At 37.5% G+C, this 16,295-nt stretch overlaps 1 protein-coding gene across 4 annotated transcripts in view; it reads left to right on the top strand.

Annotated features, from left to right (window-relative positions):
• The window catches only part of RELCH (RAB11 binding and LisH domain, coiled-coil and HEAT repeat containing), a 103,166-nt gene that overhangs the window by 11,168 nt on the left and 75,703 nt on the right, over window positions 1-16,295 (top strand). For all 4 annotated transcript variants that reach the window (XM_070420402.1, XM_070420404.1, XM_070420405.1 and 1 more), the window contains exon 2: window positions 7,668-7,757. In XM_070420402.1, coding sequence (XP_070276503.1) covers window positions 7,668-7,757 — 90 coding nt within the window. The remainder of the gene's footprint in view (window positions 1-7,667; window positions 7,758-16,295) is intronic.

Here is a 16,295-nt window from a genome sequence, read left to right on the forward strand (position 1 = left end):
TCTTTATTATTGATTAAACTTATATACTATACATTTCTTTATTATTTACCATGACGTAGGTTTTTTTTAGGCATGATTCAATAAATGACCTTTACTGAAAGAATTAGAATATAAAAGTTAATTCCTTAATACTATATTTCTTCCTATTCTTTAGTTGTGAATTGAGTACTTTCAAGACTTTAATTATAAAATTCACTATTATAAAATATTGAATTTTTTGGAGAAAAGATATCAAAACACATACAAAGAAATTCAAACAGCCCTAGCCAGTGGCTTAGTTGGTTGGAGTGTTGTTTCATATACCAAAGGATGGCAGGTTTGATTGTAGGTTGCGGTTCAATCCCCACTGGAGACAACTGATGGATTTTTTTTTTTAAATCTCTCTCTTACTCTCTCCCTCCCTCCCTCCCTATCTCTCTAAAAAAAAATCAGTGAAAACATATCCTTGGTGAGGGTTGAATTTAAAAAATATTCAAACAGTATAGAGTGTGTAATGAAAAACTTTAATTTTACTTCTCAATTAGTATTAATAACTTATTGTATACATTTACAAAAACATATAAAGCACATATAAGCATATACAACAAACCTACATGGACTTTTATATCCACATCTTTAAAAAATTATTTTTTAATATTTTACTGTACCTTTCTGTCAGTAATCTGGTACACAGTAATTCAACAGATGTTTTAATTGAATTAACCAATGCTCTTTATTAGTCAGCAGCTGGTCAGTCTTCCTGATACATTTAATTTTTAAAGTGCTATTTAGTTTCCATAAAAGATACCTTTTCAAGCATCTGAAACTAATTTTTTAAATGATATAAAATTTCATTCTGTCATCAGTACTAAAGTATTAAGTGTAGATATGAATAAGACTACTTACATGCATGATTTATAAAGTCAGTCCACATGACTTATAGTCACACTGTATAATCCATTTAGTTTTCAGACTTAGTAAAACTTACATACAGGTTTTACCGGTTTGTGGATTATGATGAAAGTCCCTGATCATTCAGTTTCTGAGTTATAAAGTAAATTATTATTAAGAAGTTATACAATCCTGGAATTTGAAGAAATGCTGATACAGTTCATGTTAGAATATGTAGCTTCTTTCTTTTTTTAATAAATATATTTTATTGATTTCAGAGAGTAAGGGAGAGGGATAGAAACATCAATGATGAGAGAGAATCATTAATTGGCTGCCTCCTACATGCCTCACACAGGGCCGGGGGCGGGGATCATCAAGCCCGAACCCCCATAGGTCCATGCTCAAGCACTAAGCCACACTGGCTGGGCTGTAGCTTCTTTCTTAATAAAAGAGGTTAATTTTTCCAGACTCTTCTTTTATATTAGAGTATTTGGAAGGGCATTTGCTTGCCCTGAAAAAAAAATGTGGCTACATCTAAAGAAGCATACTTATCTTAGAGCTATAATATTACCTTATATAACTCTTAAATTCAAAGTACTTTTTATTTACAAAATCTGTTATTTGTGTTGGTGCAATAAAAGTTTAAATTACTTTCTTCATAAATAATTATTTTCCTGACATGGTGGAATACATTTTAATGAATTACGACATGAATTTTATGACATCATAGTTATTGTTATTTAAAAAGTATTGTGGCTTTTTTTTCTTGGAAAATAGAAAGTATTGGGGCTTGGAACTATAAAAAATATTTAGAATATATTTTTCAGTGGCCATATTAATGCTGTGTTTTAATAAAATTAAACTGTGTTTGCTTTCCTCAAGGAATTTTCCTATTGCATAGGTGGTTTCTTTCAGAGTATAATGGAGGGATAATGTATGGTGATCAGCTAGGCTCTAACCTGTACCTTTATGTCTGATTAAAAATATTAAAAAGAGGAAGAGAAAGAAATACTTAGAAAACTAACATTAGATGGATACTTCACATCATAAAAAATATTTATCTGAAAGCAGCCAACTTCAGTACTTAACATTCCATGAACATCAGGACTAACTAAAACAGTGAGGTGTGGCATTACAAAACCAGAATATTGGTTGATGTAAGTTCATCCTATTTGATGTACATGTTTAAATATACAGGTTAGAGACATCAGAATAAACTAATGAGTAGCTAAGACACGTGACTAAGAGCATAGAGTATGGTATGAAAGTAGAGTTTCTGGTTAGGTCAGTAATGGCCAGATAAAGTAATATATCCAGAAAGTCAAGATGTTAGATACATGGTCAAAGAATGTGAATAGAAAATTCACACACATACCCCCAAAAGGTAGATGGCCAATATGTTTTTTAAAGAAAGTGCAAGTTCACTAGGGATCAAAGAGATGCCTACGTAATTAAGATATAATTGTATAGTATGTTAAGTTGGTGCGTTTTAAAATACTGATTGACAACGGCTATTATATGGTGCTGATGAAACTCAGATTGCTATGTATACTTATTCTGGAAATCAGTTTAAGCAGTATGTATCAAGGATTCGTGCACTGGTGAGGGGCGTGGACTACGGGGATTGGGCCACTGTGGGAGCACTGCTCATCCCAGTCTGCTGAGTGGTTGTGGACCTGCCCTCTGAGCAGCTGCCCCCTAGTCTGGCATCTTCTGTGGAGCCAGAGAACTCGCCTCTCCAGGGGACCCAGTCAGGGCCCGGCCCAGGAACAATAGCACTGAGAGGCGGCCGAGTAGGCCTCAGTCCTGCGGAGCCTGACACGACTCTGCCTCCCAACCTCCATGGTCAGCTCTGCGAGCCCCGCTGTGGCGCTGCGTGGCCTGCGGGCATCCGGAGGAGGTGGCAGGGAGCGAGGAGGAGGAGCCTGGGGTTGGCAAGGAGGCGACTATCGCAGACCAGTTTCCTGCCTGTCAGCCTGGGGTTCGCAGCAGTTGTAGCTGCTCATCCCGGTCAGCCAAGCAGCGCTCCCACTGTGGTAGCGCATTGACCACCAGGAGGCAGCTCCTGCACTGAGCGTCTGCCCCTGGTGGTCAGTGTGTATCATAGCGACTGGCCGACCGGTTGTTCTGGTCATTCTGTCGCTGGGCTTTTATTATATAGGATTAGTGGCCCAATGCATGAAATTTGTGCACGGGGGGGGGGGGGGGGGAGTCCCCCTCAGCCCAGCCTTCACGCTCTCCAATTGAGGATCCCTTGGGGGACATCCCTCTTGCAATCTGGGACCACTGGCTACTAACCACTCTCTTGCCTGCCTGATCGCCGCTAATTGCCTGATCGCCCCTAACCTCTCTGCCTGCCTGCCTGATCACCCCTAACTGCCCTACCCTGCAAGCCTGATCTCACCCCTAACTGCTCTCCCCTGCCAGCCTGATCACCCCTAACTGCCCTCCCCTACCAGCCTGATCTTGCCCCCAACTGCTCTCCCCTGCCGGCGTGATCTCACCCCCAACTGCCCTCCCCTGCTGGCCTGATCTCGCCCCCAACTGTCCTCCCCTGCCAGCCTGGTTGCCCCCAACTACCCAACCCCTGCCAGCCTCATCTCACCCCCAACTTCCCTCCCTTGCCGGCCTTATCTCCCCTAACTGCCTCTGCCTCGGCCCCCATGACCATGGCTTTGTCCAGAAGGAAGTCAGACGTCTGGAAGATAGCCGGTCGACCTGGTCTAATTAGCATATTACCCTTTTATTATTATAAATAGCCTTAATGATATGTCAACTTTTCACTATATAAGCTTCATTTTTAAAAAGCAAGATACATATTATATGTATTCTATTTTTGTAAAAATATATATACATACTTAGACATGGTCAAAAAAGTTCAAAAAAGAATATCTGAAAATTCTGGGGAAAACCTTAGTGATATCTGATCTTATCCCCAATTTTAGTGGGATTGGGATATTTATTTTGTTTTCTATGTACCTTTATTTTTATAACTAGAGGCCCGGTGCACGAAATTTGTCCACAGGGACGGCGGGGGGGGGGGGGATCCCCTCAACCCAGCCTGCACCCTCTCCAATCTGGGACCCCTCGGGGGATGTCCATCTCACAATACGGGACTGCTGGCTTCTAACTGCTCACCTGCCTGCAGATCTGGTTGCCCCCATCTAACCCCCTGCTGGCCTGGTCACCCCCAACAGCCCCCTCCCGCTGGCCTGGTCACCCCTAACTGCCCCCCCACCAGCCCGGTTGCCCCCCCGGTTCCTCCCCCCCCCCCCCCCCCCCGCTGGTCTGGTCACCCCTAACTGCCCCCCCCACCAGCCCGGTTGCCCCCCCGGTTCCTCCCCCCCCCCCCCCCCCCCCGCTGGTCTGGTCACTCCTAACTGTCCCCCCACTGACCTGGTTGCCTTCAACTGCCCCCTCCTTGCCAGCCTGGTCGCCCCCAACTGCCCCCCCCCGCCAGTCTGGTCGCCCCCCACCGCCAGCCTGGATGCCCCCAACTGCCCCCCCCTCCACCAGCCTGGTCGCCCCTACTGTCCCTCCTGCCAGCCTAGTTGCCCCCAATTGCCCCCCTCTGCCGGCCTGGTCGCCCCTAACTGCCTCCCCCTGCTGGCCTAGTCTCCCCTCACTGCCCCACCTGCTGGCCTGGTCACCCCCAACTGCCCCCCCTGCTAACCTGGTCACCCCATGCAGCCTGCTGTTCAGTCGTTTGGTCGTCCCTCACTAAACCCCCTGCCAGCCGGATCGCCCCATGCAGCCTGGTTTTCAGTCGTTTGGTTGTCCCTCACTAACCCCCCTGCCAGCCTTGTCGCCCCATGCAGCCTGCTGTTCTGTCATCCATCCAGTTGTTTCAGTCGTGACGGCCCCTGGCTTTTTATATATTAGGATAATTTATAATATGTATATTTATGTAACTAGTGGGGAAAGCTCTTGTTTATGGTGGTGTGGTACAAAACATTGGAGTAAAGTAGTTAGATTAATTTTTTTTTGAAGAGCTGAAAATTTTAGGTACTTTGTATATAGTGATATAGGGACTCCATTTTATAATAGATCATATTAGTTATTTCCAAGCAGGTATAGTTACAGGTCAGTGGTTTATTCCAGCCTGTCATATTTTTCACCTATTTAAAAGATGTCTAAATCAAAAGCCTTATAAAGTTTATCTACTATATTTTGAAATTTATTTCCTTTTTTAAAATATTGATTTGAGAGAGAGAGAAAAGGGCCTTTGTGAAAAATATTTAGGAAACTGATTAACTTTATTTTGCCTTCATTTTGGAAGGATATTTTTGTTAAATATGAAATTTCAGTTGCCATTTTTCTAAACGTACTCTAAAGATGTTTCTTCTTTTATTAATAACTTTATTTAAACAATTTTAAAAGTTACCTATTCAGTGTTTGTTTTCAGTATATTTATAGAGTTGTACAACCACCACCTAATCCAGTGGTCGGCAAACTGCGGCCCCTTGAGTGTGGCTCTTCCACAAAATACCACGTGCGGGCGCGCACGTACAGTGCAATTGAAACTTCGTGGCCACACTCAAGGGGCCAAAGAGCCGCATGTGGCTCGCGAGCCGCAGTTTGCCGACCACTGACCTAATCAAATTTAGATTATATTCATCACCCCCCAAAAAAAGTCTCTCAGCCATTACCAAATATCCTATTCATCCCCACTCTCCAGTCCTAGGGAACTACCAATCTTCTTTCTTCCTCTATATATTTGCCAATTTTGTACATTTCTTATGGATGAAGTAATACAGGATGTGGTTCTTCTGTAACTGGCTTCTTTCATTTAGGATAATATTTTCTAGCTCCATCCATGTTGTATCATGTATCAATATTTCAGTCCTTTTTATTGCTGAATAATATTCAATTATATGGATTTACATACTACATTTTATTTCTCCATTAGGTAATAGACATTTGGTTATTTCCACTTTTTTGCTTTTATGAATAATGCTGCTATGAACAATTGTGTACAAGATTTTGTGTGGACACATGTTTTTATTTCTCTTGGATGAAAGAGGAATTGCTAGGTCATGTGGTAACTCTTATGTTTAGCCTTTTGAAGAATTGCCAAACTGTTTTCTAAAGTGGCTGCACCATTTTCATCCCCAGAAGCAATATATGAGGGTTCCAGTTTCTATGGATACTGGCCAACACTTTCTTGTATTTTTATTAAAGTAAGGTATAATTCAAATGCCATGTAATTCATGTACAAAAAAATCACCATTAAAGTATGTAATTCAGTAGTTTTTAATGTATTTAAAAACTTGCACAATCATCATCACTATATTCCAGAACATTTTCAGCACCCCTAAAAGAAAGCCTATACACATTAGTAGTCACTGCCCATTCTCCTCTATCACTAGCCTCTGGCAACTACTCATCTATTTATGTTTCTATAGGTTTGCCTATTCTAGACATTTCATATGAATGGATTGGTACAATATATGGCCTTATGTGTCTGGTTTCTTTCACTTAGCATTTTTTCAAGGTTTATGTTTTAGCACATATGAGTACTTCATTTCTTTTTGATGGCCGAATAATATTACATTGCATGGATATACTACATTTTATTCATTCATGCGTTGATGGACATCTGGTTCGTTTGTTATTGTGAATACAGTCATGCGCTACATAATGTTTCAGTCAAGGACAGATCACATATACATAGTGGTCCAATAAGATTATAATGGAGTTGAAAATTCTTATCACCTGGTGACACCATACTGTCATAACTTAAAAGTTCATTACTCATGTGTTTCTGGTGATGCTGGTATAAACAAACCTACTATGCTGCCATTTATATAAAAGTGTAGTATGTGTAATTATGTACAGCACATGATACGTAATAATGATAATAAATGGCTATTACTGGTTTATGTACTACTTTTTATCATTATTTTAAAGTATTTCTACTTATGAATGAAAATTTGTTGTAAAACAGTGTACCATGTTACACCAGCAACAGTCTTATACATCCCATGTTTACTATGTCTCTTGATCATTTTTTCTTATACTGAATTTAATGTCATTTTGTTTTGTATGGTAACATGATGTACAGGCTTATAGTCTGGGCGCAGTTACCATCTAGGTTTGTATAAGTATGCTCTGATGTTTGCAAAAGGATGAAATTGCCTAATGACACATTTTTTCAGATCTAGAATTTCCACTGGAAATTTTTTATAGTCTGTCTTTCTGCTAAGATTTCCTCTCCTTTCGTTCATTGTACACTTGCATTTACTTCACTGAGCGTAATTATAATAGCTATTTTAAAATGTTAGTCTACTAATTCTAACATCTGGATTATTTTGGGATTGGTCCCTGTTGATAGTGTTTTCTCTTGAGGCTGAGTCACATTTACTAGTTCTTGTGTATTAAGAAATTTTGGACTGTGTGGTGGACAATGTGTGTTATTGTTGTGGAGACAGGATTCCGCCCTATTTTTTCAACCTTTATATTTTTTTAATAAGAAATTATCTAGTCAGACTCAATCTGCAACTCTTGGGCAGCAGTCCAAAAATTTTATTTCTTCTTTTTTTCGCTTTAGGTTGGTTGGTTGCATTATGCCCTGCATGTGCATTATTCAGGAGTTAGCCAGAGATTTGGGCAGGGAAACGAGTTTGTTTAATTGGTGTGGGCATTTTTACCTTAGTTTATTGCTTTAATAGAATTCCTAGATCTTAGAATCATAGTTTTATTAACTAGAAATTATTGTAAATAATTGATTGCTATTACCTTATTTTGATAATTAAATAAAAATTTGTTAAATTCTTTTATTTTTCTCTTTATTACAGATAGAGCTGGGAGCATCAGTACCCTTGATTCTTTAGATTTTGCAAGATATTCAGATGATGGTAACAGGGAAACAGATGAGAGAGTGGCAGGTGAGTAAGATTGTAAAGACAGATTTGGATTCTTTGGCATTCCTGAAATAATAAAATGACTTGAGGAATTCTTTTTCTTCTTCAGTTTGGTATGTTAATATAATTATATAGTTATGCAAAATTATTTTATTATCTTATTGGCTCCAGGAAACATCTCAACCTGTAACTTCCCCTTCCACTGTTGCTGTGAGTGTCTGATTGTGCAATTTGCTGAGTTCTTATAACCAACAGTTTACAATCATGTAGTTATGAAACTGATGTAAAACAGCTTTAAGTTAGCCATAGTTTAATACAAAGTTAGTTGGACCTTGGCCTTTCTCATTCCTTTGATCCTCCAAACCAGGGCTGATATTCAGGTGTTATATGCCAGTACAATTCTAATGATTGTTCACATTGGTTGTAATACTTTCATGTAGGTTGTTTAATACATTTTGTCTTGAGTTCCCCAGGTATTCCCCATCACAGCATCTCTCCAGAAACTTCTCCTGAATTCCTATGATTCTGAAAAGAAAGGGTTAATGCTTGGTACAGCAGGGGCCTTCAGGACCTTGCCCAGTCCAAGAAGAAGACCAACAACATTCTTTCTGGTTGCTTGGTTACTCATTCTAGTCTCCTTCCCCTCCCCTCCCTCCAACAAGTTCTGCCTTCTAAGCATCACCACTGGATCTGTATAGACTTCAGAAGACCAGTTTGTATCTGTGTTCTGCCCACCTCAAGTGAGGCCAGTTGTATTCTGCTGGGGATCCACACTGGAATTACCAGTGTAGCAGCACTGGCTCTTTAAGTGTCAAATGGCTGGTACCTTTTTGGTGCCTCAAGGCTGTGGCTATCTGTCATTGAAATCATTCTTGAGTGCCTTGTAGGAATTGTAGTTTTCATAGGACATTGGTGGGGATAGCAGACAGATATCAGTTAAATATTTTGATCTTCATCATATTGGTGGGCACTCCTGCAGCAAGAGGGATGCCACATGGGACAGATGGAGCCTGTGGAGGCAATATAAAGTCAGGAACACCCATAATGCAGATTCTTCTCTTGACCAACTGTTGAATTTTTCTTCCATTTACTGGGACAATTTTGTTAAAACCTACCAAATGTTTCCCATCTTGGTCTTCTATAATAATAAAAGTATAATATGCTAATTAGACCAGATGTCCTTCTGGATGACCTTCTGGATGAAGCCGGGTCTGCGAGGGAAGCCCTGGTGCCTAACGGCAGCCAGAGGGAAGCACGGGTCCCGGGTGCCTGTTGTCGGCTGGAAGGAAGCCCAGGTCCCGGGTGCTGGCAGCTGGGGGAAGGAAGGCCGACTCTTGCATGAATTTCATGCATCAGGCCTCTAGTTATAATAATAAAAGTGATTGTTAATTTTTATATACCACTCCATTCTAAACACTGTGCAAAATATATGTTAAACCATTAAGTTATAGAATTATCATCCTCCTCCCAAGGAAACTTCAGTGGCAGAGCTAGGATTCAAATGCAGATAGCCCAGCAACAGAGCCCACAATTTACTGTATCTTATGCTACCTCTTAGCATGAAGGATGAGATTTGACCTGATTAAAAATGACATTCAAATATATGATTTTTATTCATTGCTTGAAAATGAAGATATTGAATATTTCAAAATATCATCTATAGTAATAAAAGCGTAATATGCTAATTAGACCTGACAGCTGAATGACCTTCTGGACATCCTTCCAGGTGACCTTCCGGACGAGCCGGGGCTGCGAGGGCTGAGCCCCTTGCACGAATTTCGTGCATTGGGCCTCTCGTAGTATTATAGAGTTAAAAATGATGTAACTTTTTTGGGTTCAGAAAATAAGAGAAGATTCAGCAGTATAAGCAATAGCAATACCATTTGAATGGGGATGTCAGTGGAAGAGTGTAGTGTGGCTCTCTGTATCAAATCATGATTTGTCATTAGCATTATGAATTTTTGTTTGTTAACCCTTACCCGAGGATATTTTTCCATTGATTTTTTTAGAGAGAGTGGAAGGGAGGGGGTGAGACCAAGAAAGATAAACATTGATGTGAGAGAGACACATCCATTGGTTGCCTCCTGCAAGTGCCCTGTCCAGGGCCAGGGATCGAGCCTGCAACCAAGGTACAAGCCCTTGACCAGAATCAAACCTAGGACCCTTCAGTCTGCGGGTCAACACTCTATCCACTGAGCCAAACTGGTTAGTATTATTAATTGACAAATGTATCAAAACTGTAAATCTAGCCCTAGCAGGTGTGGCTCAGTGTAGACCAAAGAGTCCCAGGTTTGATTCCAGTCAAGGGCATGTACCTCGGTTGCAGGCTCCTCCTCGGCCCGAGCCCTCACCAGGCTTCATGCAGGAGGCAACCAATCGATGTGTTTCTCTCACATTGATGTTTCTCTCTGTCTTTCCTTCTCTCTTCCACTCTCCCTAAAAAAAAAATCAATGGAAATATATCCTCGGATGAGGATTAACAAACAAACAAGCACCAACAAAACTCCAGCAAATGTCATCTGTAATAACTAAGAATTAGCAAATCAAATGGATATTATTTGAATAGTTTTAAGACTAATTTATCCTACTAATTAATTCATTTTAAGTAGCATTCTGTTACATATAACTATATAGTAAATATTTGATATTATGTATTTTATTATATAGTAAATATTAAACACATGGTATTTTAGTTTATCAAGAGTAACCGGATATATCTAATTTTGTTTATTGTATTATTGTTCAAATGGTTCCATATTAAAAAATAACTTCTACCCAGAAATTGGCGATATAATTCTTTTCTCTTTTTTTTGCATTTAAACGTTATTGATTTAAAAGAAAACTTTATGATCAAGCAAACTAAAAATGAAATGTTTACCTCTTAAATTTTCACCTTATATGTGGTAGTTTTCACCTTATATTTTCAATCTAAGGATTATACCAGTCTCTTACATTGGGAAAGTAAAGTAATTTTTGATTATTATATGACTAATATGTAAGTAAATGCTGTCTTTCTTCTTCACTGGAAGAGGAAAGAAAAACCTGTCATTCTCAGAGAATAGCTTTCAGACTTTTAGTGCTTTTGTACTATAGCCTGTTATTGAATCAAATGTGTGATATGTGTGTGAAACTTTACAAAATGTTTTAATTAATAGCAATTTTCATTTTCATAAAGATTTTTGACTCTTAGCTAACCATTGGTAGCAACTTAAAAGCTTATATCAAAAGACTAGTAATCTAAAAAGGTAATTATCCTGCTGTCTGTCATTAGATCACATGTAAACCTCACTGAGAAAGAAAACAAAAAAGTCTTTTTTTTTCCTATACCAGTCTTTGGCAGAAGGAGGTTATAGATAACACAGGTATTGAGTCCATTGGCCTCCCACACAAATGTAGGGTCTGCTCCAACTTTAATCAGGTATTACTGTTTATCAGACAGGTTTATCAGACAGTAGATAGATACTATATTTGTTTCTAGCATCATTCTCACCATCATTTTCCTAAATTTAAAAATCTGATTTTTTTCCCCCAAATCTGTTATAGGTGTGCCTTCAAAAAGGAAGCAGTGAACACCTGCTTATATGTTTATTGAGCACCTGCTCTGTGTACCTCTTAAATTTTCAAGTTTTCTTAAAAATGCAGCAAGGGAAATTTATAGTTTAAATATTGGGATTGCCAGTTTTTATTTTAAGCATTTTGAGCATCTGTTATGTGTTCAGACTGTTAAGCACTAGAAATAGAAATATGAAATGCATAATACCTGCCCTCAAGGAATGTGTAACTGAAACATGCCTATATCTCTAATGCAGATAAATGTTCAGTGCTTTGGCAACAGTGAAAAGGACCTGTGAACTGTAGAACCAATAATATTCTTGTCTCAGGTTCACAGGATCCATCTTTTAGCATCAGAGTCTCTGACTTTATTTGTTCTCATATCTCTACCTGTTACTATATTACTCTCTAGTTCACACCTTAACTTTTATGTTGGGATCTAGAGTACTACAAAATCTGTGCTTTCTGATTTGTACGAAAGACACTCCTAATGCTGGTAAGATCAGTAATGTTTCAGGTTTATTACATATGGCATTAAGTATTAGCATATTCATTTATTCAAAAAATATTTGAGTGCTTACTCTGTATTCAAGATATTATGCTGTTCTGTGAACAACAATCATATGAAGCCTTTATAAAGCTTAAATAACCTATTAGACATTCTAAAATAACATTCAGATTTTTGCTTGTGGGATAACCTGACCGTGTTCCCTGGGTAAGAAGCAGCATCGGTAGCCCTCTCATTTCTTAGCTATTGGCCTGCAATATATATATATCCAGCTTCATCAGGATTAAATAAGCCTGTTTGTCTTTTATTATATATTTCTCCCCCACTACAGATATTTGTACTTCCTTTTAGAAGTACTTTTTGTTTTTCTTATTTTGAACCTTACTTAAGTCTTACTTATGATTTTTTATGATTTAAAAATGGGATAGATTCTCCAACAAGACTTTAAAGGCAACAAGCCTTTAATATCATTGTAGGGTATCGTAATTTATATGGCAAATCATAAAGGTCTGAACTAGGATAGCTGCAGAGACAACTAAGATGAATGATTATTTAGGGGGTTATTCAAGGATTGGAATCAATATGACTTGGACATTTAATTAATGTGGGAGTAAGCACAAGGGCTAAGTGAAGAGTAACCTCCAGGTATCCTCTTTGAACAGCTGGGTAGATAGTGGTACTGTTAATGGAGAGAGACTGAAGGAGGAGAAGGGAGAACAGATTTGAGAAGGAGATGGTGAAATTCATTTAGATAGGATTGAATTAAAAACTTATGAAACATTCAAATGGGCATATCCAGGTGATAATTAGGTAGATCTTTATCTTGGGGAAAGGTTGAAAGGTTTCTAAATCTTCTGGGATTGTGATAGTTAAACCGTAAGCATGAATACCATCTCAGTGGAGTATAAAAGGGCCAAGGATGACACCTGGAGAAACACCAACTTTGAGATGAGTGATAGAGGAATCTGCATAAGAGAACTTGGGCAGGAGGAACAGTAATGGAAATAAATTTTTTTTAAGGCTTGGGGAAGGGGATTCTCCCCGCCATCCCCCAATTTTGATGAGTGTAGAAAACTAAATATCTATAAACTGGAGATTGCATCTTGCTTCATTTAATTTATTTCTCACATCTACCAAGTCATGCCTAAATAGTACTATGCCTTTCTTAATTCTCTAAACCCAGAAAGGTGCTGCTGGTACTGTCAGGATTTTAATATTGTTTTAGGGAATATATTTTTATTCTAACTCATAGTCGAAAGAAAGTTTTTCCTAGAAATGCTCATGTGATAATAAAGTATTAAAGATGGGGAAGTGGTATTTTATTATAGAGTCAAATCACTTTATATTAAGAAAGTTGCAAGTTGCTTGACTCAACCCTATTGATTTGAACTCTTCAATACTGAATAGGAATGAGAGTAAAAAAATACTTGACTAACCAATGTTGCGAAAATAATATTTTGAGTTTTGTGCCAAAATGGACTAAGACTAGCAAATATTTCAAGATCATATTAGTGGTATATTTAGTTGGGGCATCAAAGGATTGATTTTTTTTTTCTGCTTTGAAATTTAATACTTTGCCTTTGGTGTTTCCACAATCACTTGTACATCTCCCAAGTTATGAGAGCATGATCTTTTAGCATTTAAATACCTCCGATTATCAGGATTATCCAACCCTAGTTGGAAAATAACTGTTCTAACTAATCTTGAGTTGCTTATACTGACTTAATCATTAATATTTTGGTAAGATTGTAATATGCATTATTAGAGTATACATACATCTTTTCAGTTATTACTTTAATTCCAATAAAATTGCATTCAGCAGTGTTGGGCTATTATAGGGTTGTGATGGTGGAATGAGCAGATTGTTCGTTGGTTCCTACGGTGTTCTTTAAAAACATACACATCCTCATACATACAATTCCTTTTATAAAGAATTATATTTGAAAAATTCTTGAAGGTTGTTTGGTTCAGTGTATCTGTTTACATGATAATTTTGAGCTTTAAGCTAATGTTTTTTAAATAGACAAATTCATATATGTATATAGCTGTTTAGACCTTTCTTGTTAAACTTTCTCATGTAGCTGTAGTTAATTTATGATACTGTGCCTTTATAGAGATGTGCTATAACTTCAAAGATATGCCTCTGTCTTTTAAAATTTATAGCGTATACTAAGAAACATGCAGCAGAGTGAATTCATTTTGATAAGCACTATCTTTACAAAGCATTGGTAACTTTTAATGGCATTTGGCAGTGTATATATAGATGTGCATAAAAATCTAAATTCTTGCCGTCTGACATGGGTTTTTATGGCTTTCTGTGCCTTGATCATTAAGTGTTTTGCTTTTGGTCACCTAAACTTTCACCAGTTGAATTTGAGTTTTTCACAGTTTGTGTTCTAACCATTATTTTTTTCATTTATTTCGTTTCATATTTCTGTCTCTGGTGCAAGGCATTCCTGATCTGCAATTGTTCTGTAATATATCTTAAAATTGTGTTACTGAAAGCATAATAATATGTACACTCATTTTACTTTTACTTAAGTATTTTTAAATCAAAATCAATTACTTAAGAGTTTGAAATTTAAAAAAAAAAAAAGTAAACCTATTCTGTACTTAACCTTACACACTAAATGTGTGCAGTCTAACTTTAAACACAAACTCTAAGAGTTTCCAGAAGTGTAAGTTTTAGGGGAAATATTTTAACTTCATGGCACAGAAGTGTTTGCACATCAGCATTGCCGATTACCAAATGAGAAATAGTACATACATGTCATCTGTTTTTAGTTGTGTTTTCATGTTGCAGTGAAATTCTGTGCATCAAAATAATTGGCCTCATGTACTAGATGTGATTCAGTTACATCTTAAGTTTTTAATGAAAATTTGCAAACTGAGTGAATCCTGATTTTTCCATATATTTTTATAGCTTTGTTGTCTCTGGTAGCATCTCATTTGCCATATTATTTTTTCTGTTTATTAGTCAATTTGGAAAAAATTGCATATTTAAATTTGCTAGCTTTTATGCAGAACTATTTACATACTATAGTTTCTTAATATTTAGTTGTGACAAAGATGACTTAATTTTTCTAGAGGTTTACTTTACTGAAATGACTTTATTTATATTTTGAGCAGTGTTCATATGTTTTAAAGAAAATTACCAGTTAATACATAGTTAAATCTTGTTCGTGATGAAACATTTTAAAGAGCTTATTAAAATGTTTCCTCAGCATTAATGTTTATCTTATAATCAAGCTCTGGTAAAAGGAGAAATTTTTGAGTTTCACTAGTACCTCTTAACATAAACAAATACCTATTTTAGGAGTTATCAGAAACTTTGAAAACTCTAATTTTAGTTAGTATCCTTAGATAGCTACATTTTTAGAATTGTACACAATCTTTTACCTTAGAATAACCTTAATTAAAATTAAAAGACAAACTATTTACACCCTTTGGCTGAAAATGAAACCTAAAATAAACCCTTAGAAAATTTTTTTAAGATATATATTTAACATACCTAAACATTTTTGTAAAATACATACACTTACTTGTGTGTAGAAAAATTTATATGCTTCCCAACAAAATATTTATTCCTTCAACATCTTAATGAAGTGATACATTCACTAACATTTTTTTATATTGACTTAAAACATTATTCTAGATAATGCATTAAAGATATCTTTTTTAGTCCTAGCCGGTTTGGCTCAGTGGCTAGGCTAGAGCATCGGCCTGCAGACCATAGGGTCCTGGGTTCGAGTCCAGTCAAGGACATGTACCTCGGTTGTATGCTCCTCCCCGCCCCAGTCCTGGTCCAGACGCATGCAGGAGGTGCTAAATGTTGTCTAATGGTCAAAGAACAGGTTATTATTGATAAACACTACCATTAGAGAGAGTGGGAGAGAGATAGAGAGATAGAAAAATCAATGAAAGAGAAACATCGGTCATTTGTCAGCTGTCTCCTGCACGCCCCCAACTGGAGATCAAGCCTGCAACCCGGTCATGTTCCTTGACCTGGAATCGAACTGGTGACCTTTGGTTCATGGGTCGATGCTCAGTCACTGAGCCACACCAGCCAGGCCCTTTTTCTTTTTAATTCTGAGGTTTTCCTTAAGTATATTTGCTTGGACTTCATCTAATTTTTATCTTTTCCCCTAAAATTATATAATCTGAGAACATTTCATTGCATTTTCTTACCTAGACTGACAGAAGCACCCACATTACTAATATTTTTATTTACTAGATGAGATTATGCCATAGGTTTTATTTTTAAATAGAGCCATTCCTTGTCAGACAGCTAGAACATTTTATCAGTAGTCCCCTGAATTCTAAAACTATGGAAAACATTCACCAGTTTGCTTGCTAATCAACTCTGCTGCATGCGTTCACAAGTTTCATAAAGATTGCATGCTTTCTGTTTTCAATACAAATTGTATTTTTTTTTCATACCCATCTTTGCTTTTTATTTTTTTTATTTTTGTTTCCCTTTCCTTGGTTGGATGCCTGTGTGT

Source organism: Myotis yumanensis, unplaced genomic scaffold (assembly GCF_028538775.1).
Source record: "Myotis yumanensis isolate MYYU_CA2020_CCGP unplaced genomic scaffold, mMyoYum1.0.hap1 SCAF_7, whole genome shotgun sequence".
NCBI lineage: Eukaryota > Metazoa > Chordata > Mammalia > Chiroptera > Vespertilionidae > Myotis > Myotis yumanensis.